The 20,566-nt window shown below is 36.4% G+C and overlaps 1 protein-coding gene across 1 annotated transcript in view; it reads left to right on the top strand.

Annotated features, from left to right (window-relative positions):
- Positions 1 to 5,777: 5,777 nt before the first annotated feature.
- Positions 5,778 to 20,566, top strand: part of abcb7 (ATP-binding cassette, sub-family B (MDR/TAP), member 7) — a 54,869-nt gene continuing 40,080 nt past the window's right edge. The window contains exons 1-4 of the mRNA XM_067404995.1: positions 5,778 to 5,967; positions 11,951 to 12,031; positions 12,166 to 12,240; positions 13,340 to 13,459. Of these exons, the coding sequence (XP_067261096.1) occupies positions 5,818 to 5,967; positions 11,951 to 12,031; positions 12,166 to 12,240; positions 13,340 to 13,459 (426 nt within the window). The 5' untranslated portion in view covers positions 5,778 to 5,817. The remainder of the gene's footprint in view (positions 5,968 to 11,950; positions 12,032 to 12,165; positions 12,241 to 13,339; positions 13,460 to 20,566) is intronic.

Genomic DNA, 20,566 nt, shown 5'->3' with positions numbered 1-20,566 from the left:
ACACTCGTTCTTTCTGCCAAGACAAATTTGTAAATAATTGTTCAGATTTTTTGTCTCCTTTTAGAACCGAAATATGATCAAGCCCATGTATGAGTAACCAAAATCAACTAAAACTCTGTCTGAACAGTCCAATTTGGTCTTTGTCATAAACATCAAATAATCATGTTTAAAAGGGAAATTTAATAAGAAAATACATAAAGCATTATAAATAGAAATTGCTACAGAGACTTAAAGGATTAGTTCACTTTAAAATGAAAATTACCCAAGCATTACTCACCCTCAAGCCATCCTATAGGTGTGAATGACTTTATTCTTCCTGATGAACACAATCGGAGATATATTAATAAATATCCTGACACATCCAAGCTTTATAATGGCAGTGAGTGATACCAATGAGTATGAGCTGAAGAAAGTGCTTCCATCCACATCCATCATAAACATACTTCACACGGGGGTTAATAAAGTCCTTCTGAAGCGATGCGTTTGTGTAAAAAACATCCATATTTAACAAGTGAAGCCAGATTTATTAATATATCTATGATTGTGTTGATCAGAAAGAAGAAAGTCATACACCTAATGGCTTGAAGGTGAGTAAAGCTTGGGGTAATTTTCACTTGAAAGTGAACTAATCCTATAAGGTGATGATACATGGGGCAACTTTTAGCAATGTTGCCGAGCGATGTTGCTTGGGCACTTTCCCATTGAGAATGGGCAACAGATACCAATCTGGATACTTTAGATCAAAATTTGTTGCCCATTCTCAATGGGAAAGTGCCCAAGCAACATCGCTCAAAAAGTTGCCCCGTGCATCATCACCTTAAGTCTTTTATTTACAGTTCACTTTAGTAAACTGGTATTCATGAGCCCCTCAACATAATGGATGTTATTTTTTATACAAATTTTGCTTTGAATAAATCAACCAAAAGACCCATGCCAATTAGTATGCTTGTCAAATTATTTTAAAGATTACTGAAAATTACCAGACCTTATCCTACAGTTTAGCTCTCTGACGCTATAATAAAACATCTGAAAAATATAACCAAGTTCTCAGGATTATTTGAATATTACAGAGAGGTGTTGTTTTTTAGGGTTTGAGCTGAACTCTGCAGGACAACCCCTGTATTACTAAGTAAACAACATTAGTAAAATCTCAAAGTACAAACTAAGATTAATGCAATTTCCGCAATTAATGTGATTAAGTAATGTGAATTACTTACATTTTCTGCATGTATTGTGCACTTTCTAAACCTTAATTCATCATATTTTTTTTTTCTTTTAGTGAATTACTATTTTTTAAAAGGAGAAGCTGAAGAATGGAGCATTTCAAATAAAATCCTCAGAATTATAGTTGTAAAATGACAGGCGTGAACTGTCCATTATTGTGCTATTTTGGAGAACCATCTTTGTACTATTTAACACTTGTGACTTGGCTAGCTACCAAGCACTCTGCAATTTCCCTAGGATGTCTACAATTATCGCTGATGGCTGGTCCTTGTTGAATGAGTTTGAAATGTAGAACAGAATGCAAAGGTCAGCAGGAACAGAACAAAGAGGTGGGTGCTTTCTGATTTCACATTTTTAATGGCAGGTAATTACATGACTTCACTGCAGGCCTGAAAGGACAGAATATTCTATCAATGCCCACCACAACCCCATTCACTTCGAAGTTATCTATCTATCTATCTATCTATCTATCTATCTATCTATCTATCTATCTATCTATCTATCTATCTATCTATCTATCTATCTATCTGTCTATCTGTCTATCTGTCTGTCTGTCTGTCTGTCTGTCTGACAACAACATAACAATCTGCAGTTGTGAATGCTAAACAAAATGATAAAATACAAAAAACATAATCAGCAATAATGTAAATATAAATAAAAATCAAGCATACCAAAAATAAGTACATTATCTCCATCCATCCATCCATCCATCCATCCATCCATCCATCCATCCATCCATCCATCCATCCATCCAACCAACCAACCAAACAATATATTATAACAAACTACAATTGTAAATGCTAAACAAAATGACAAAATACAAAAAAGCACAACAACAATCAGTAATCAATCAATCTGTTTGACAATATTACAAAATTATATTCTCTCTATCTGTCTATCTATCGACAACATATAATCTGCAATTGTGAATGCTAAAAATCTGTCTATGTTAATTCTCAATAAGAACTTCTGTAGACATGTGACAGAAATAAAGTCAATCTGGTTAGTAATGAGTGAAGCTGGTAATGCTGTTTGTGGAGTTGTTTAATCCTCCTCAGCTGAGATCTTGCGATTTAATATCCTCTGGAAGTCAGCTGTACTGGCCAGGGTGAGAGAGAAGGGCCTGTCTCTTATTCTGATAGCACCCAGGTGTCCCAAAAAGCACCGTGGCTGGCAGAGATAATCCCTCTGTTATATGCCCAGCTGTGGCTCCTCTCCCTCTACACAGATCTATTATTTCAAGCAAACAGGGAGATTTATCACCCACACCCGGACAGGATGGCTCTCTGGGCCTGGCCTGTGAGAGGACAAACTTAAATCCGCTAGGGCATCCCCAGCATGTTGCTGCTACTATACAGAATGCCAGGGCCGTTTTAACATGCCCTTTACATGGTTATAAGTGCAGGTGTTTGAAGGGTGGTGTGATGGGTGTGGATTCTTACAAGACCTTAGGGATAAAGGCAGGTCTTTTTCCACTACTAAGGTCTACCTGGCGGCTATTTCTGGCTGTCATTTGAGTTTTGAGGGCTCAACGGTCAGGCAGCATCCTCTAATCAACAGATTTATGAAGGGTGCACGTCGTTCTTTGCCAGTCATCAGGAGAACTGTTCCTGAATGGGACCTTTCCATGGTGCTGGAGGCTCTGTCTCAATACACTTTTGAGCCCCTGGGAAGTATTTCCCTGAAGCTGCTGTCCTTCAAGAATGCTTTGCTCTTGGCATTGACTTCAGCTACATGTGTCAGTGAGCTACATGCACTCTTGGTTCATTCCTCGTCCAACAATTTCTCTCTTAGTGGAGAACTGTGCTTAGTTTAATTTCTTAAGCCTAACCCAGCTTTTATGACAAAGTGCTTCCCTGCGTTCGGAGGCGTTGGAGCTGTCCACTTTTCACCCTCCACCTTTTCCCTCCATGGAGGATCAGACGCTGAATGCTCTGTGTCCTATCCGTGCATTACAGACGTATATAACCAGAACCAGTGCTTTCCGGAAGAGCAACCTGCTCTTTATTTCATGGCCGCCCTCTCACAAGGGGAGTCCCATATCTAAGCAACACCTCTCACATTGGTTTGTGAAAGCTATAGTTGTGACATATGAATTGATGGGAGTGCAGCCCCCAGGAAACATCAGAGCTCATTCCACGAGGGGCTTAGCTGCCTCTTGGACCTTGTTCAGGGGTGTGTCACTGTAGGACATCTGCTCTGCTGCCAGTTGGGCTTCTCCTTATATGTTTGTGCGTTGCTACCTTCTGGATGTCACCAGAACATCGGTAGCACATTCTGTTTTAGGGGTGGGGTCTTCTTAGCCCCTCCTTGTTATCTTCTTTTCTCCCTTCCTATTTAAACATTGTAATAAAGGAACAAGGGGTGAATGGGCCAGCAGGCCACGCACATTCATGTCACCTGTAAATGCATAGGTGACGCACATTCATGTCACCTGTGCATTTATATTCCTGCCTGGGTGTGTATATACACTATATTGCCAAAAGTTTTGGGATGCCTGCCTTTACGTGCAAATGGTTTTTAATGACATCCCATTCATAATCCGTAGGGTTTAATATGGAGTTGGCCCACCCTTTACAGCTATAACAGCTTCAACTCTTCTGGGAAGGCTTTCCACAAGGTGTTTATGGAAATTTTTGACCATTGATCTAGAAGCACATTTGTGAGGTCAGGCACTGATGTTGGACGAAAAGGCCTGGCTTGCAGTCTCCGCTCTAATTCATCCAAAAGGTGTTCTATTGGGTTGAGGTCAGGACTCTGTGCAGGCCAGTCAAGTTCCTCCACACCAAACTCATCCATGTCTTTACGGACCTTGCTTTGTGCACTGGTGCGCAGTCATGTTGGAACAGGAAGGGGACATCCCCAAACTGTTCCCACAAAGTTGGGAGCATGAAATTGTCCAAAATGTCTTGGTATGCTGAAGCATTAAGAGTTCCTTTCACTGGAACTAAGGGGCCAAGTCTAACCTCTGAAAAACAACCCCACACCATAACCCCCCTCCACCAAACTTTACACTTGGCACAATGCAGTCAGGCAAGTACTGTTCTCCTGGCAACCACCAAACCCAGACTTATCCATCGGATTGCCAGACAGAGAAGTGTGATTCGTCACTCCAGAGAACACGTCTCCACTGCTCTAGAGTCCAGTGGCGGTGTGCTTTACACCACTGCATCCAACGCTTTGCATTGCACTTGGTGATGTAAGGCTTGGGTGCAGCTGTTCGGCCATGGAAACCCATTCCATCAAGCTCTCTGCACACTGTTCTTGAGCTAATCTGAAGGCCACAGGAAGTTTGGAGGTCTGTAGCTATTGACTATTTTACGTGGCCTACCACTTTGTAACTGAGTTCCCAATTGATTCCACTTTGTTATGATACCACTAATAGTTGACCATGGAATATTTAGTAGTGAGGAAATTTCACGAATGGAATTATTGCACAGGTGGCAACCTATCACGGTACCACACTTGAATTCATTGAGCTCCTGAGAGCGACCCATTCATTCACAAATGTTTGTAGAAGCAGTCTGCATGCCTAGGTGCTTGGTTTTATACACCTGTGGCCATGGAAGTGATTGGAACACCTGAATTCAATGATTTGAAGGGGTGTCCCAATACTTTTGGCAATATAGTGTATGTGTTGCCTATCTATAAATACTCAGGTTGTGGTGTAATTTAACACAATTCAAACTCTGATTGCACTATAAAGACTTTGGATATTTTCTGTTTTATGATTCCTGAAATCTCTTGATTCTTGAAATTATTGGTTAAATCTATAAGAAGTGGCTTGTAAAAGTGAGATTTCTATATTTTTTCAAACAATACATGTTACACGTGTGTGTGTGTGTGTGTGTGTGTGTGTGTGTGTGTGTGTGTGTGTGTGTGTGTGTGTGTGTGTGTGTGTGTGTGTGTGTGTGTGTGTGTGTGTGTGTGTGTGTGTGTGTGTGTGCATGTGTGCGTTTTTGTGACATATCAGGATACAAATTTGTATAATGACATGGGTGTGACATAGGTATTACAAGGAGAGGGTGATTTATGAGGACATACCCCATGTCCCCATTTTTCAAAAGGCTTATAAATCATACAGAATCTTTTTTTTTTTTTTTTTTTTGGAGAAAGTAAAATGTGCACAGGTTTAGGGGTAGGGGTAGTGTATAGGGGGATAGAAAATACAGTTTGTACAGTGTAAAAACCATTACGCCTATGGAATGTCCCCACAATTCACAAAAACAAACGTGTGTGTTTTTATCCATGTGGGGACTTCAACCTGAACTTTTGAATGAACCTGAATGTCCCCATGAGGAAACCAGCTTATAAATCATACCACATGATATGAGGTTTTTCTTTTTTTTTTTTTTTTTTGAAAATGTAAAAATGCAGAAAGTTTTCTGTGATTGGTAGGGTTAGTATAAGGGGATAGAATATACAATCGTACATTATAAAACACAAGGATAGTAAACCATACGCGCGCGCCCACGTGTGTCACCTGATGATGCCTACGAAACCCATGGTCGTATTTTTATTGGCTACAGGGGGCAGCTGAACGGAAATGACGTCACACATGACGTTCCCTCAGCCCTCCTCCAGTTCTTCAGCATGGCGCCGCTCTTGGTTCCGCTGAAATGTGGATTTCACATTCAAAGACGTAAATTATCACTGTTGCTTCAGCAGAGCAGCACTGTTCACTCGTGGAGTTGTCACGATCACAGAGTGGCGAATAAACGGAAGCAGCGGAGCACGTATCAGGTACATTCACCTCTGTCACACACTTTAGGACACGACACCGTCACACAAGGACAGATCCTCAAACTTTATAAACACACAAATGCAACTTTTCACAATTTAGTGTCTCATACAGTAACGATATTGAAAATACCCATTTTGTTGTGTTGTTTGCATGTTGTTTTTTTTATTAGTTGTTGCTTGCTTAAGTAGAAAGTTTGACGTGGTTCATCGTGACTAATGAAATTGTCATTCTGTTTTGTAAATGTGAGACTGTCGTTAGTAGGACATTTCTGCTCCCCAGTAAGTAGGTACTTAAAATATATGCTGATATATAATGTCACATAATATAATGTCACGTGTTCACCTTATTTTGTAGACTAATTTGGTCGTTATGGGCTCTTTTTAACTTAACTTTTAGCTATTAGTTTGGAGTTAACGTCTTTCAACCCGAATGTTATATGATATAAACAGTCGCACATACAGCATGTGTGCATAGATAAGACTGAATCCCGCCCTCTGTCCAGCTCATATCAGAGTAACATGTGACACGAGACTCCATTTATGCCGGTTTCTGAGCCACAAACATCTTCATGTTATGACATCAATGACCATATAGTTTTTGGGACATTTTACAGAAACGTCCACTTTTCTGTCCCTAGACTTTACAGAAATATTACACTTGAAAAACAATTTAGGATTACAATTTATATATATATATATATATATATATATATATATATATATATATATATATATATATATATATTAATATGGCACTATATGTTATTTGATCAATGAAACATTCTTGAGCCATAAATGTGGCAATATTTGTTTTTTAATTAATTATAAAAATTCCAAACACCACAGAAGCTCTCGTCCGCACAGTCATGTACCCCGGTTTTTCTACCATTTCAAATACAATAATGTATGCATAACTATCAAATATATGATGTAAATGACATAAAAAAACAAATGCCAAATAAATATTATAAAATATATAATGAATGTAGTGGTCCCCTGGTGTTGTCACTGGTGTTCAACAAAAATCTCTTATTTTGAAGTAAAAAAAATCACATTGATGACATCACTTGACTTCCTTCTTCCTATTTCCTGAAGATCAATGAAGAAAAGCCAATGGAAAGTCCATTATCTCTTTCAGTTATCAGAAATTTTAATTAGAAAATTATAATTTCATATAAAGCTTTTAGTTGAAGTCATTGGTGTGACCTACTTTATTGTTAGGGAATTTTAAAAAACTACAATACAAATGGATTAAACTACTTGATTTAGTGAATATATTATGATTGATACCTTGCAGCTGCCATTTTGTAAAATGCATTTTTCATGGAAAAAGGTCACTGGTGTTACTGTCACTGGTGTTACCCATTTGTAGATAAACTTCATTTAAAGCTATTCATTTAGTTCTTTTGCATAAAATAGCACTAAGATTACATGTTTCTAACTTTTCTTTCTCATTGTTAATCCTCTTTTGGGCAGATATGGCTAAATTCAGTGCAGCAACTTTACAGACAGCGTATTTTACAGACAGTTTTAAATGTTGTTTATGATCTTTTTCTGACTGCTTTCACTAAGTGTCAATGATAAGTCTTTTATTGTACACCAAATGTAAAAATTTAGTCCAATCTACTTAATTGCGCAGTTGAAGAATAAGGATCTTTGGTCTTATGTATACGTCACTGCTGATTAATTTTGTCACTGGTGTTACTGTTTTTTTTTTGTCTGTCACATTAAAAAAAAATATTTTACATCCATTTGAATTCTGCTACACTCAAGAATTAAGATTTAAAGGATTGCATCATTTTTTATAACTGTTTTTCAAATATTTTCATTGTTATAGCAAATACATGGTTGTGCAACTGAATTATCATCCTTCAATCACACTTTTAACTAACCTGATTAAAATAAATAACACATAATCTCCTTATTTTTTGCATTATCATTATTATTCTGTAACTCTGACTGCATGTGATGAAAAAATAGTAATAATATTAAGATAATATTAATAAAAAGAGTAATAATATTTCATAAAAATGTTTAAAAATGCCAGAGAAGTAAGGTAACACCAGTGACAAAAAATGGTTACATGCAGTCTTTAAATAAATGTACAAAAAAATAAAAAATCTTTAAGCTGTCATTTATGTGTATTCATAAACTCAAAGTGTAATATAATAATGTGGTCTAAATTTAAATGTTAGAAAAAGAAATACATTTTAAGACATTTTGGCATACCAAAAGTGGACTTTTCTGTAGAATGACCCTTTTGCCTAAGATCTATAATATTGTTGCAGTATGATTTACAGTCAAGACATGGAAATAATAGTCACATAACTTGTATAACTGTTGTATATTTATTTTATATACTGATATTTGGGGAAAACGGTACTCTTGCTCATGTGATTTTATAAGATAACTACATCATATGATATAAATATGACAAAAACTCATCTGGGCAAAAATGCCTGTGTCTTGAATTTTGAGGGCATATAACTGCATCATGAAGTGAACTCGAGGTCAGTTCGCACATCATTAAAACAAAAATTCCGATATCAGCATAGACACCCCTATGCACATAAATAATAACTTACAACTGGACTGATATTTACCCATTTTCTTCTCTCTTCCTTTTGCATGCTGGAGGAGACAGTACATAATATGGTGTTGTAAATGCTGTGAATTGTCACGTGAACAAGCAAATCCACAAAGAAAGAATAATAAAAATAATCTCTGCAAATCTCTAATTTGATAGTTTTGATTTCATAAATGATTTTAGATATGTCCAAATGAAAGTGTCATCTAAAATTTAAGACCTAAATATAAGACTAAAATACATTTTATGGCCTTAAATTTTAAAAATCTAATTTAAGACTTTTTAAGGATCCCTGACTGAACTCTGTGTGTGCAGATTAAAGGGTTAGTTCACCCAAAAATGAAAATTATGTCATTAATTACTCACCCTCATTTCGTTCCACACACGTAAGAAGATTTTAAATATGTTTTTAGTAGCTTTCTGTGCATTGAAAAAGGAAGTGTTATTGCTGGCTATGCAGGCCTCACTGAGCCATCAGATTTGATCAAAAATAATTTGTGTTCCAAAGATGAACGAAGGGCTTATGGGTGTGGAACGACATGAGGGTGAGTAATTAATGACATCATTTTCATTTTTGGGTGAACTAACCCTTTAAGCACTAAAATGTGGACCAAATTTATTACATTTATCAGTGAATTGTAGTGTTGTCATGTCATGGAGATGCTATAGGTTTAGATGTAAAATTAGGGCTGTCACGATATTGGATTTTTCACACCAGGGTTATTGTGGCCAAAAAATATCACGGTATCGATATATCGCGATATTTATATAATCCTTGGGGGAGAAATGTATCAGTCTAAATAATTTTTACTTTGTTTATTTAGTTTTTCTCTTTCAGGGTTGCTGCACATTTTAAAGTCATTTTAAAATCAAATTTAAGGTTTTTTAAGACCTGAAGAAATAAAAATTAATACTAGCATAGTGGCCTATGCATTATGGCTGTTTCCAATCAAATTAAATCATTATCAACAAAATCCATCTTTGTAATACAGAGGTGACACAGAATGAGAAGTGACATTAATATATTTACACAGCATTTACAATTTGTCTACATAAATTTAATTTAATATTTAAATATTTAAATATATTTTTCTAATTTTAACTTTTTAATGTCCCTTAAATATGAAACCAAACTAAACTGCCAGTAGGTGGCAGCAAGTCACTGTCTTAATGAATGTGTGAGTCAAACGATTTGTTCAAATGACTTCATTCAGGAACAAAGCTCGTATTCATTCGTTCTAAACGCAGATTCAGTCAGAATAACAAAAACATTTGTTGCATGGGGCTTTGTTCTGCTGTTCATCATTTTGAAATTTCCGTTGGCGAAATAAAGAAAAAAACAAACCATATTAACAATACTGTGTCTAAAATGTAACTCACATTGTTCATTTAACAAGTTGAAGGAACATTGCATTTGTGCTAATTTGGGGAAAACGGCACTTTTGCTCGTGTGATATTGTAAAACAACTACATCTTATAATATGATATGATGAAAAAAAAATTTGGGGGCAAAAAATGCCCGTGTATCTTGAATTTTGAGGGCAAATAACTGCATGCATATCTACATCACGCCGAGTAAGACGAATAAAGAAAACGCAGTACTTGAAATAATCGCCCTTTATTTAAATATGTGAACACAGAAAATCACTGTTAACAGGCTAATATAACATTTCCCATTCCATGACTAGTAAAATAATCGCAACTTACTCTCTGTAAAATGGAGTAATCTGCAGGGTGATGGACACAGAGGTGGGTAAGAGGTTGATGGTGTTGCCACCTTTCACACTGACTGTAGCTAGGCAAATCCTGCGGATTGGGCTGTCTAAGGAGCCGAAAAACTCCCACACTGTCGAGCTTATTTACTTTTTTCGGGTGTGTGAACAGAGCCTTTCATAACGCGTCAGCATTAAGGTGCAATACTGCCACCTGAGAGCTCAACCAGGTACTGGCGCTGGAGTATTTACATGTCATGATATCTTAAGCATCCTATTCATTTTAAATATCGTGATTATCGCCAATACCGGTATAATTGTCACACCCAAAACACGATATCGATATTTCATGCCTTGAAAATCACGGTTATCGTCAATATCGGTATATTGCAACACCCCTATGTGAAATCAAAATCCCTTTTTCTTTCAGAGGTTAATTAGTGGTTAAGATTTTTTATAATGCTGTTCATGAACAGTACAACCAAAAAGTTTGCTTGCATACATCGCATTTTACAGAGGATAGCTTCCTGAATGCGGCTTCCTAAATGCAGACTACTTACCTGGGATGTTCCGAGCTAATCTCAAGAATTGGTAATAGTATTGGGGCCAATAAACACACGTCGCTTTTTTCAGAGGATGGCTTCCTGAATCTGGGAGAGCACAATGCTAGCTATAAATGAAGACTACTTACCTGGGATGTTCCGAGCCAGTCTCAATGATCGGTAATAGTATTGGGGCCAATAAATCATTTTTTAAACTGATTGTTGTCACCCAGCCTTTACATCAGCTGTCATGCAGGTGTCTTGTAGTAGGTGGTGGTATGCACCTTCATGTGGCTTAGCAACTCCCTTTAGGCAGGAACACACCAAGCCGACCGTCGGCCGTCAGGCAGTTTTTGTTCGTCGGCCGACTAAGTTTTCTCGGTGTATTCCGCAACGTCTGTTTTTTTTTCGGCCGATTTGACATGTTGAATAGGCGTCGTAGCTCGGCGGTCCGTCGGGTCATCTGATCATTCTGATTGGCTGTTCAGCTACTGCCACCTGCTGGTACGGAAAGGCATTTAATCTTACGTAGGCGTAGAACAGACGTGCTACTTGGCCGTCGGCTGTCGTGTGTCTGCATTATTAACTCCTATATTAATAATGTGTGGAATGTAATGTAAAGGAAATAAGTTACACAAAATAAGTCCTAGTATAAGAAGAATGTTTTTTTACTAATTTCAAGTCTAGGTATGATCAAGTTGTTTTTACTAGATGCCGTTTAGGTCATACAAGACTTGCACATGGTTGGTTATTAAAAGGTGAAGAACCACCATCCTGCCTCACATGTCAAACTACAATGACTATTAAACATATTTTAGTGGACTACAATGTTTTATATGTAAATAGACAACGGTTTTATTCAGAGATGTATAACCAATGTATTAAAAAAAAGAAGTACCACCTGAATGTATTTTAGAATTTCTATCTTGTATTATTCTGAAATGTCTTATAGTTTTTTGTCAATTGTATGAATTTTGTTCTGTTTTCGCCATGAAAATAGCCTTGTTGCTGACATGGTGAAAATAAATAAATAATATGAGGTGATTAAGGTGAAGTAGAGATACTTTGTGAAAAATCTTGATGAAGTGATTCCCATTTATTTTAATATATTTCATATGTCATGCTACTTCACTTTCATTCAGCTATCAAGTCAAAGAAGTGCGTCATCAACATGGGCCAACAACAGAGGTCAGAACAGCCGACAGATCTTAGAAGCAGTAAAAGTAAGTTTTTAATAAAATAGTGGATAATATAAGAAATTGTGCTTGATTTTTCATGAAATTAATGCATGTTTCATCACAATAACTGAAATGCTAATTGATTAAAAAAAAGTAATATTTAAGTTGGTGTGTTCCAGCATTTACATCTTCCAGAGAGACATTGCTGGCATGGACATGCAGGTGGAGGGCTCAATGCAGATCCCAAAAATGTGGTAAGGTTTTTTGCTTGTGTGGTAGTTATTTTTTAAACTCGGGCTGAACTGATCTAATGCAATTTAATGTGTAACATGAAATGTCAGAAACTCAAAGGTCTTCACAACAGAAACAAAACAGTTTGATTAAACATGAAGAAATTGTAACAGAAATCTCACTGGCCATTTATTTAAGTACACCTGTTCATCTGCTCATTAATGCAAATATGTAATCATCCAATCATATGGCAGTAAATCAATGCATTTAGGCATGTAGACATGGTCAGGACGATCTGCTGAAGTTCATACTGAGCATGAGAATGGGGAAGAAAGGTGATTTAGTGACTTTGAATGTTGCATGGTTGTTAGTGCCAGATGGTCTGGTCTGAGTATTTCAGAAACTGCTGATCTACTGGGATTTTCATGCACAACAATCTCTAGGATGGTCCAAAAAAGAAAATGTTCCCACCCATACCTTACCATATAATACACTTCTACACTTCTAGCAAATGTGACAAACTAGAATCATTGGTTGCACTTTATTTTACAGTACGTGCACTTACATGTACTTGCCGTGTACTTACCTAAGAAAGGTAAGTACACGGCAAGTATGTAAGTACAAGGTAAGTATGTACATACATAGTATGTACATATGGAACAGGACTGTAAAATAAAGTGCTACCGAATCTTTTTTGCTTGCAGAGAGTTTTTATTGTAATGTGGACAGTCTGGTTTTGCACATTGAGTTGCTCTCTTTGCCATGTAGGGCTGATTGACAAACCAGGTTGATTGACAGTGGACTGAACTGACCACTGACCAGTCATGAGAGGGCTTTGTGGATCTCTGCTGCCACCTGCAGCAGATGTTGATATAGCAAGCATCACATAATAAATTACAACCCCAATTTTACAACTTAGAGTATTACAGAAAATGCCTGGGATTTTGAGATGCATGCAATTAAACAACATTTTGTTTTGGTTTGAACTTGCAGGTTTTAAGAGAATGAAAACGCTAGAATATTTAATTTTTCTTTCTTTTTTAATTCTATTTCATTTCAAGATTTATGATTTTTAAACTAGGAATCCTTTAAAAAAAGAATATATTTGTTTTTTGTTAACAGCTGAAGGAAGTGCACGCCTCGAAGATTCTTGCAGCCATGCTGACATATGTTTGGCCCAAGGACAGACCAGACCTCCGTGCTCGAGTGGCCATATCACTGAGTCTGCTCGCTGGAGCTAAGGTGCGTTCATTTATCATACCACCACTATATTTAATGGCTCATTTGTCTTTTTATACACTTCTAGTTCTGTGACAAAAATTTAACATTCAGGCGGTTGGTATTTTGATGTTGTGCTTAGGTGTGTAATGGTAAACAAAAATGATGGTTGCCAGCCAATGACTGCCAAGAATCTGGTGATGCGATACGTATCACGATACAGGGGTTATGATACGATAAGAAAGGTGGTGTATTGAGATATTTCTTTTTCTTAGGAAGACAATTAATTTTAGAAAAACTTATAAAGAACACACCAACATATGCATAAAACCTAAGCAAAAACTATTTTATTTAATCAAAACCATGACTGCATTTTATTTTTTATATTTAATACTGTAAATCTGCTTGCTTTAAAGCAGGGGGATTCAACTAAAATTTAAAGAGGTCCAGTTAGAGAAAATTTCTTGAAGCAAAGGTCCGGAAGATCATAATGTCTAACTAGTTAGTGTGATATAAATTATATACATTATAAGTAGCCTAGTAGTTGTTTATCTGCATGTAATTTATTCCTGACTGTCAAATCAAATGAATTCAGTGAAATTCAAAAACGTTTTGACAATATTTGTCACGTAAAATAGAACTGAACATATATGTAACTGTAGATATGTTCTCTCATTAGCTAAATAAAATAGAGCTACATTTCAAAATAAGAGAAAATAAATAAACAAAAAATTGTGCATGTTCAAACTTAAGCATGTTCTGACTATGAGTAAAGTTGACAATGAGTAAAATTGGCCACATATTCAGAGATTTGAATTTCCTGGATCAATAACTTGTGAGCCAAATTACACAAATAACACCTCCTTTTCAATTATTTCACACTCCACTGCTGGTTATACTATAACACTTATTTTGGAAAAATGTATTTTTTGGTATTTTTTTATTATGAAAAATAATGAATAACTTCACTATAATACACTGCACTATTGACATTTATCTACTATCAAGACATCAGTGATGTGTGATCTGAATTTGGTGACAGTACAGTGTGTTACAATGAAGTTACTACATGCATTTTTCATAATGAAGTTCATAATTTCTTAGTGAAGTTACTGAATATTTTTCATTATTAAAAAATTATTCAAAAATATATTTTTTCCAAAATAAAGAGTTGTAGTATAACCAGCAGTGATGTGTGAACTGAATTTGGTGACAATGCAGTTTGTAACATTGAAGTTATTGACTGTTTTTGTAGTAACGCTTTTCAGGTTTTGCACTTTGCAGACGGTCCCTTCGGATCTGTCTCTCAGCCGTCTGTTTTGTCCACTGTTATTTGTGTAGTAACATCGTTTATCTCACGAGTTATTTATCATGAAAATTTGAATCTGTGAAAATGCGGCCAACTTTTCTCTACCTATCTCCGTCTCACTCGCCTGTTTCTCTCCTTTTCTCCGTCTCTGTGACTCTTCTTTTTCTCCTCCTTTGTTTTGTACATGTATCGCTATCTTTCTTTTTCTTTCTACTGTCTTTTCATGTGTAACTTGCCTCTAATTCTCGCATCTGTATGCACTATAGAGTTAAAGATTACCGCCTGGGATTGATTGAATTGGGACTTGATTGGCTGAGTAGTATCACGTGGGATAGCTTAACTCGCATGCAATTGGTCTGTGCGTTTCATCATCATAAACCTTTACCGTAAAGACTACAAAAGCTGCGCCAGTAAAATAGCGCCCCATCAGGTTTTAAATCATAACCTTCTGTTTTGGTTCGGGTCCATACGGGACGGCTTCTGGCTCCGGACCCGGACCGCGGTCCGCCTGTTAGTGACCTCTGCTTTAATGCATCTACATCTATTGTGCTATATAAAAAACGCGCCTTAACTGGAGTGCTGAACTGCAGAGCTGGTGCAAACACATCCATATCGCTATGATCAGATGCTTTCTTAATTGCTGTTTTCTTGCCACTGTCATTTATGTTGTATTCATTTGTTATTAAAAGGAAAGCATGCAGTATATTTTTACATATTCTGTCGAAACTCCACTCTCAGCAGCGCGGATGGCATTGGGTTGTTAAAGGCCCACTGAAGTGCCTTGAAACATGCAGCAGTATTCAGTGTGTTGATGTAATTTCCACTGAAACAGGAAGAGAGGCCAGGACATATCGAGCAGCTCCTCCCCTTTTTTAAAATAGCCAATAGTGTTTCGTTTATATATCAAAGCTTGGCCAGAGCTGTTGAGCTTGGTAAATATGCCATTTCCTCTTAATCTCTAACAGTTTCTCTTCCCAATCCCCTCCATATCGCTTTAAAATAAAGCATTTGGTGCAGAATTCAAATGGGTCTGTTATCGAGTCTCTGGTCCAGAGCAAACTGTGTGCATGCTGTGGCAATTCATGTGACACTAATGTGAAACCAGACTTGATTCGCCCCAATGGAAAGCCAGTGATAGTGAAGCTACTCTGAAACTGTAGCTTGACAAGCTACAAGCTACTCGTGAGTTGAAGGAGCTGTTACATTTAAGCTACCCTTCTGAAAAAGTAGTTAGCTGTTTTTCTCAGTACATCAGCCACTTTCACATTTTTGGGATGAAGTGGTGAATCTACAATATGACAGACACCGCATCCCTGACTGTTTCAGCTTAAACGAACTAGATAGTGGAGTCCATAGCTTGGTAACTTATTGATAAACTAACATAATGAATATAATTATTTAAAAGTATTTAAAACAGTGACAAGTTTATATATATTTGGAGTAAAATGGGGAAAAAAAAAATGCATCATATATTGCTCTTAGGACTGTGCATCCCTTGACAAGCTTGACATGTTACCATGGAAATAAGAATGAAATGTGTTCTAACATAACTGTTGCATTAAACTGTTGCTGAGGGCTCAGTTAGAATATTTTAAACTAGGGTTGTGCCGATGGATGACCGACATCACGATGGAGAGACACCTTTTTTAAAGGTGCCCTAGATTAAAAAATTTAATTTATCTCGGCATAGTTAAATAACAAAAGTTTAGTACATGGAAAAGACATACAGTGAGTCTTAAACCCCATTGTTTCCTCCTCCTTATATAAATCTCATTTGTTTAAACGAAGACACAAACAGGCGAATCTCAACATAACACCGACTGTTACGCAACAGTCGGGGTGTACGCCCCAATATTTGCATAATGCCAGCCCATGTTCCCAACATTATAAAAGGCATTAGACAAAGGTAGCCAGTATTAACGTCTGGAGCTGCACAGGGGAATCAACAGACTAGGTAAGCAAGCAAGAACAACAGCGAAAAATGGCAGATGGGGCAATAGTAACTGACATGATCCATGATATCATGATATTTTTACTGATATTTGTAAATTGTCTTTCTAAAAGTTTTGTTAGCATGTTGCTAATGTACTGTTAAATGAAGTTAAAGTTACCATTGTTTATTACTGTATTCACGGAGACAAGAGCCTTCGCTATTTTCATTTTTTTAAACACTTGCAGTCTGTATAATGCGTAAACACAACTTCATTCTTTATAAATCTCTCTAACAGTGTAGCAATAGCCGTTAGCCAAGGAGCACAGCCTCAAATTCACTCAGAATAAAACTTTAACATCCAAATAAATACTTAACTCACATAATTCGAAGCATGCAGCATGCATGACGAACATCTTGTAAAGATCCATTTGAGGGATATATTAGCTGTGTGAACTTTGTAAATGCGCTGTAATATAGTTGACAGCTCATGTGGCAGGCAGTACGCGATTTAAGGGGGCGGTGCTGAGTGTAAATCAGTGCATTGTTAATGATGCCCCAAAATAGGCAGTTAAAAAAATTAATTTAAAAAAATTGAGCTGAAACTTCACAGACACATTCAGGAGACACCTTAGACTTATATTACATCTTGTGAAAGAATGTTCTTGGGCACCTTTAAATACTGAAGTGTTTAAATGCTATACTGCCAGAGACATGACGTGTGTTAGTCTGTGAAAATACTGTGTCAGGCATTTGATCTTGACATTGTTAGAATCTTATCTTTTTTACATGTCTAACACTGTACGTTTAACTTTAAAATATTTAATTTTGTACAAGAAAACAGCCCTTATTAATGAATTATTAGTAGCATATTGTAGTGTCTTCAGAGATCATGCTCACTGTTACATAGCTCTGTGGCTATACTGCACTGAAACGGCAGTTTAAGATAAACCCAGAATTCAGCGAACGTCAATCAACTTTTGTCTGGTTAATAAATACCTTTTAAAGACAATTTTCCTTGGCCATAATGTCAAATCAAACGAAAGAATGAAGTTGATTCTGATAACAAAATTTATTAAAACTCAGAAGAACAACAAAGAACAAGAAAACGGGAACAACACTCAGACCGAAACGCGGTCATTAGTTGGGTTAGTGAAATAACGAAATTATAGGTTTTCTACTTAAAACCTATAATTTCGTTATTGACTACTAATACTAATGACTCATCCGGGCTTTCCAATAAGTTGCATGTAAGGAAAAAAAAGTAGCTTTTTTCCATACATGCAACTTATTGGAAAGCCCGGATGAGTCATTAGTTGGGAAATAAAATAAATAAAGCAATAAAGTAAAATAATGAATAATAATTATTATATAATAATTATTCCCCACCCCCACCCGATGATATCATCATCCATTGCAATGTTTTACTGCAAACATCGTCAACTGCCAATTTAGGGGACATTGCCCAACCCTATTTTAAACTTGCAGGCGCTCTTTGACAATTTGTGAATATTGGTCTGTCATGTCTGGCTGTAGTTTTGTAGTTCCTTATTTTAAGCGCTTGCTGGTGAAGTGCCTGCTATGCGGTGATGTTGATGTGAAACTTTGGGGTGGCAATTAGATAAGAAAAATAGCCTAATAATAGGGATGTGACGATACACTTAGCTCATGAGACCGTACACGATATTGGGTTCACGAGAATAAGACAAGATATTTTTATGAAGCACTATATTTAAAAAAATAAAACTTTGATGACAAAATATGACAGGTCTTTTGTTCGAATGAAAGTCACAAAATGCAAAACAATGCAGGAGCATTTTACTTTTCATTTAACTAATCTACACTCTAAAAAAAATCTGTAAAAATTGGGCACAATGTACTGTATTCATTGCACTTCTTTGAGTTGTGTTTTAAGGTTAATGGAAATGTCCATAAAATTACTGGATAATGTCCAGGTAATGAACTGCCAGTACGTTTTACGTTATTTTTACAGATTTTTTTTTTTTTTGTAGGGCTGTCACTAACTATCAGTTATTTTGGTAATCGAGTAATTGGTCAATTATTTTGACAAGTAATCAGATAATATTTTTGTGGTAATTAAAATAGACCTAAGTGAATTCCCTTTCATGCTGATGTCATGCTGATACCGCAAGACAGTTTCTCACCTCGACAAAAAATATTGTCACGTTGTCTCACTGCTGCATCAACCAATCGCATAACTGATTTAAGCAGCTCATGCACACGGACTCTGTGAAGGATTACTGAAAACAATGTGAGGCTTTTTTTTTTTTTTTTTACTAAAGTGTTTGCATCCCTGTACTGACATCTAGCGATGTGAATGCAGCATATCACATATAAGCATTAATTTCCAGTCATCGATACAGTTGTACAAATGCACCATTTATTTCACAGGTGAAAGTGTCCAACAACGGGAAGTACTGAGATACAGTGAACAGTATTCAACTGGTCACTAGGGATGTGCTCCATGACTATTTCATTTCGTCAACATTTAAACAGACATTTTGTAACCAGTGTACTTATATGCAATGTGCTTGCATTAAGATCATTGTACATGAAACTTAAATGTTCACTAAATTAACATTTATTACCACTACATGCATATATATTAAAATCAATGGGCAGTGCAGGACCAATAAACTCATTATTATGTACAGAATTTCTCAAATAAAATTTAGCCTAGTTTACATAAGTCATGACATGTTCCGACAACTATACATTGTAGCCTCTGGTCCTCTTTGTTTAGGGGTCACACTTGGTTCCTTCGTGCTCAGAAGTGACCAAAGCCTTAAAATGTAACTTCTTTTTTTGTTTGTTTTCCTGGAAAATCAATGTAATATAAAGGGGGTGTATTTAAAAATTTGAGGGTATTTTATGATACTATATTTATACAATATTTATAAAAAAAAATTATTAGCTATTTTTCTCCATTGAAAATAATACACTTTTTTTTGTAATATATTTTCAAATTATTTTTCAATCAAAGCTGCATTCCATTAGCCTGACTACGTCAGACTTCCTACTTCCGCTCAATTTCATTTCGCTTCTGTACTCAGTCTGAGACAGCGTCAGAGCTTTCTGTTTACCACCGGTCTGGAAACAGCCGGGCAAATCAACGAACAGAGGGCGGGCTGAGAGCCGTGACGTAGATGCTAAGCGCCGAGTTTTACATTGTAGGTTAGAGAAATCGAAAACCGAAACGACCGCGGAAATGGGAAACGAGACACGGGATGCAATTCGCTCTGTTATGGAGAACATTCAACTCTTTTTCAAACTGAAGCCAGAACAAGAAGAGTGTTTGATAAACATTTGTTTTATCATGTGTTTACAACAGGTTTGCAGTGGAAGTTCAATCATAGATTTGAGTTCGATGCATGATGTCTGTGCTTCGATGCGGCTGTACAGGCACATAACATACCTCATAACTAAACGTATCTGATTGGCTTACGGGTAACCAATGATTTTAAACTTCAGACAAGCGCCCCCTGGCGAGAGAGAAAACACTTCTCTATTATGCCATTCCAGACTCTGTCTACGAAGCAAAGTGAAGTAGCAGAGTCTGGTATTACCAGGCTAGCATTCCATGCTAAAGTAGAGACAAGGTATTTAAAATCAAATTTTTTGTTTTTGAAAGTAGATTAGTGCCATCTGGTGGGAGTAAAAAAAGAAAAACATATGTAATGCATGGTGTAACCACTAGTTCTATATAAAGTGGCTAATACATTTTAGACATAAATAAAAAAATTAAGTTGTGGATTTGGATTTGTACTTTTGACTACTTTTGTCAAGGTTTAGATTTTTTTTTTTTTTTTTTTTTTTTTTTTGAAATGTTGATTTGAATTGAGTTGATTTTTGCATTAATTTTACTACTGTC

Source organism: Chanodichthys erythropterus, chromosome 1 (genome assembly GCF_024489055.1).
Source record: "Chanodichthys erythropterus isolate Z2021 chromosome 1, ASM2448905v1, whole genome shotgun sequence".
In the NCBI taxonomy this organism is placed as follows: domain Eukaryota; kingdom Metazoa; phylum Chordata; class Actinopteri; order Cypriniformes; family Xenocyprididae; genus Chanodichthys; species Chanodichthys erythropterus.
This window is presented reverse-complemented; position numbering and strand designations above follow the sequence as displayed.